Raw genomic sequence first — 3580 nt, forward strand, 5'->3', positions numbered from 1 at the left:
GGGGGGGGGGTTAATAACTGTTCTGTTCCACACCGCCAAAAATTATATACTGATATCCACAGAAGCGACCTGAAAATTACCAAACATGAATGAACATGGACAATAACATTAAACCAAATTTAACACTGAGAACATTTATCTTCTCTTGCTAACCCCTGTATTTCTTTACACAAAGATGAATTTGGCAGCTAACTTCTAACTAATGTAGTATTAGATATTAACACAGAATAAAAATGAGAAACAAACTGCAGATATTAATCTCTATTTACCAAGAACTCCTTCCTCTGACCCTGAGAGTGTAACCTTTGCCTACCCAGAAACGGTCCATGGTCTTGCAAGAACCTCTCAAGTTGTTTTTAAAAATTTTTATGCAGAGGGAAGCAAAATCACCTTCCACCCAGAGAAAAGGTTATACAGTGGTTATACACAGCGGGCAAAAAGCCTCACCAAGGGAAGAAATTAAAAAGCAGCATAAAACTTTTGGTGAAATGCCATAGGCTAATGTTGTTCCTTAAGGATCCACTTCACTTTGCAGTGGTGCCAGGACTTTTTCTTTAGGAGGGACAGAGGGAGAAATAAGGAGAGATATTCACAAATGAGCTAAGATTTCTTCCCTGGAAAGGCAACATTTTAGAGCTTTTATCATTAGATATTAAACAAAGATTAAAAAATATCCCTCATCCATAGTACTATGATCTGACACGGGTCAGCTAACGTGTCATGGAAAATCTGCCCGCCAATTTGGAGCCTAGAAGAAAAGGTGAGCTCTGATCAGTGTCAGCATTTGTACCATGGTGTCTACAGACTTGAGCAGTACCACTTGAGAAAGTCAAGCTGGTTACAAATACCAGCCGGCAGTGACTTACCGAACGGTGCAGGCTTTACCTGCGTTCTCAAATTCAAGTGCTCTCATGCTCCTTCACTAAGTTAACCATGTTCTAGTAATAATTTCTCATAGATCACGCTCTCTCACCAGTGAACATCTCTCTCTCCCTCACGTTAGGAGATAGAACTAGTCTTTCTTTGGGATTACTTAAACAGAAGAGTACTTCATGACACAATTTAATCGGAAGCTCTTTTAACACTACTTTGTCAAAGCAAAGTGATTCAAACCATCCAGAGCTCTGTTTCCATATACTGCTATCACACGCTCCGTGAACTGATCCCAGAGGACATCTGTTCCATCAATTATCTGCTCTTCCACCCAACTCTCACATTAGAAAACTATTAATATTGGCTCTTTCACCCAACTCTCACATTAGAAAACTATTAATATTGCTGTATAAGTTTTCAGGAAAACTCCTCAGCTTATAAAATAGTAACTGGAAATAAACACTGGATGCAGAAAGCAACATTATGCAGTTATGAATGGCAAGTCTCATTTAGAAATGAAGTGGAAACGGTAACTAGAAACCCTGAAAAGGTCATTAAGTGACAATGCGTATCACGTAGCTCATAAATGATATATGAGAGAAGGAAAGAACATTGTGTGACACTAAGAAAGCTGGGGGAAGATTATCTAATTTTATCCCAATCTACATAGATCATCAATATGGTAGATAGAGTGGAATAACATGCAAGAAGGTTTGGTTGTCAAGTCATAGTTTTGATACCAAAGCAATGGTTGTTAAAAATTACACAGTAAGCCCAAATTTAACAAATCTGAGTCAGGAGTAGTCTTGGTTACAGACAAGTAACCCCAGAAAGAGTCCGTTCACACTATTTCCAATGTCTTGTCTTTTTTTTCAGGACACATTCTCTGACAGTCTTGGTACGTAACTGCATGGGGATTCATAGCTCTGCGCTGCACCTTCAGCGGATGGCAGACAGCTGCTGCCATACCACACTTACCATGGGATTACTTTATCTAAAGTCACCAGTCCAGCTCTATTAAAGAAACGTTCCCCTAAGACATGTGGTAATAAATAATCTAGAGAGGGTAACTAGTAGCATCAATTATTGATATGCCGTACCTGGATCTTGGCCTTCTCAATAAACTCAAAACATTCTGGGAAATAGGAGATAATATCAGTTTCTGGGAGGTCCAGAATAGAAATGTTCTTGTATACGAATTCATTGAGGAAGGCATTTTGGACTCCGTATGCCACATTCAGAACGTGAGTAACCTAAGTCGGGGAAAAAAAAAAAAAGGAAGAAAAAAAAAAAGAAAAAGGCATTTTCTGAAGACCACCACCAAAGTCAGCAGTAGCGAAGGTGAATTATTCTTTAGGCGTACGCAGATTGTAACTTACACAACGGCACTGTTCAGTTTTACATAAATATGCTGCCTACGGTGTGCTTTCCTCTGAGCAAAATTTTACCACGTGTTAAAATACACTGTCATAAATTTCAGTTTTCTTCTTTTTTTTGAGAGGAAATGAAGAGATCTGTGCTCGGCCAAACACAGCCTGAAGGATTTTCAACAGAAAAGGGAGCTGTGAGCACAGAGATAGCAAATAAAAGAGAAAGCAATTGGAATGAGCGCACAGACCACCCAACAATTCCCCAAATTTCAAGCCTGCCCTAACCCATCAGCTTAATTTCCTTCTGCTGAGTTACCAGTACCGTTCACTGGCGCAGAAGGGTTTCAGAGCAAACGATACCGGCACTTGGCAGGCGAGACCTCTGGCCTCCTGCCATCTTTGCTCTGTTCAGGCTGCAGCCAGGTCGCAAACGATAGCGGCACTTGGCAGGCGAGACCACCTCTGGCCTCCTGCCATCTTCGCTCTGTTCAGGCTGCAGCCAGGTCGTGGGTGATTTTAACTTACAGTGAAGTGACACTTAGATGGCACCAGATGCCAGACTGGTGCACTCCCTGTCCTGCAGAAGCACCACTGTCCGAAGGCCTTATCACCCCATTACTGTAACAGAGAAGAGTAGCGGCACTTGGCAGGCGAGACCACCTCTGGCCTCCTGCCATCTTCGCTCTGTTCAGGCTGCAGCCAGGTCGTGGGTGATTTTAACTTACAGTGAAGTGACACTTAGATGGCACCAGATGCCAGACTGGTGCACTCCCTGTCCTGCAGAAGCACCACTGTCCGAAGGCCTTATCACCCCATTACTGTAACAGAGAAGAGTAAAAAGACCAAAGTTTGGGACAGACTTGGAGCGGTGGCTTTGTTTTTCTTGTTCCATCAACGCCCGGAAGGCAAGGAGGCCTGATGCTGCTCAGTGTCTGAAACCCAGGCGCCCGCAGCAGGGCAGGAATCCGTGCCATCAGCAGCCCTAAGCCATCGCTACTCTCGCAGCAAAGTATTTCAGCTGTACTTTGAGCTTCTTAGGAAGCTCGCAGGCATCCAGCCATCTGCATCAGAGCCGCCTTTCCAAAGTGCAAGTGTAACACAATTTTTCTTCTAGTTAAGAAAATTTTAGGCTTTTCAACTTGAAGAAACGCACTAGCGAACACTACGCGAGACGCATTTTTAATGGCGCGTAACGTTACCTTATGCTTCTTCATCGTCTCAAAGTCGTGAGCAGCATCCTGCGACCCTGAAGAGCAGGAGAGCCAGTTGCCACGCTAAAGCCCCTCCCCGGCAGGCAGCACCGCGCCCGCAGCTTTGCCCGGGAGCCCCCGGAACCG

General features: G+C 43.6%; 1 protein-coding gene across 1 annotated transcript in view; it reads right to left on the minus strand.

Moving 5' to 3' along the window:
* Positions 1-3489, minus strand: part of DUSP19 (dual specificity phosphatase 19) — a gene marked incomplete at its 5' end in the record, with an annotated part of 4183 nt that extends 694 nt beyond the window's left edge. The window contains 2 exons of the mRNA XM_010147205.1: positions 1974-2126; positions 3443-3489. Of these exons, the coding sequence (XP_010145507.1) occupies positions 1974-2126; positions 3443-3489 (200 nt within the window). The remainder of the gene's footprint in view (positions 1-1973; positions 2127-3442) is intronic.
* Between the last annotated feature and the right edge of the window lie 91 nt (positions 3490-3580).

The sequence above is a fragment of the Eurypyga helias genome, unplaced genomic scaffold (assembly GCF_000690775.1).
Source record: "Eurypyga helias isolate BGI_N326 unplaced genomic scaffold, ASM69077v1 scaffold16212, whole genome shotgun sequence".
Taxonomy (NCBI): Eukaryota; Metazoa; Chordata; class Aves; order Eurypygiformes; family Eurypygidae; genus Eurypyga; species Eurypyga helias.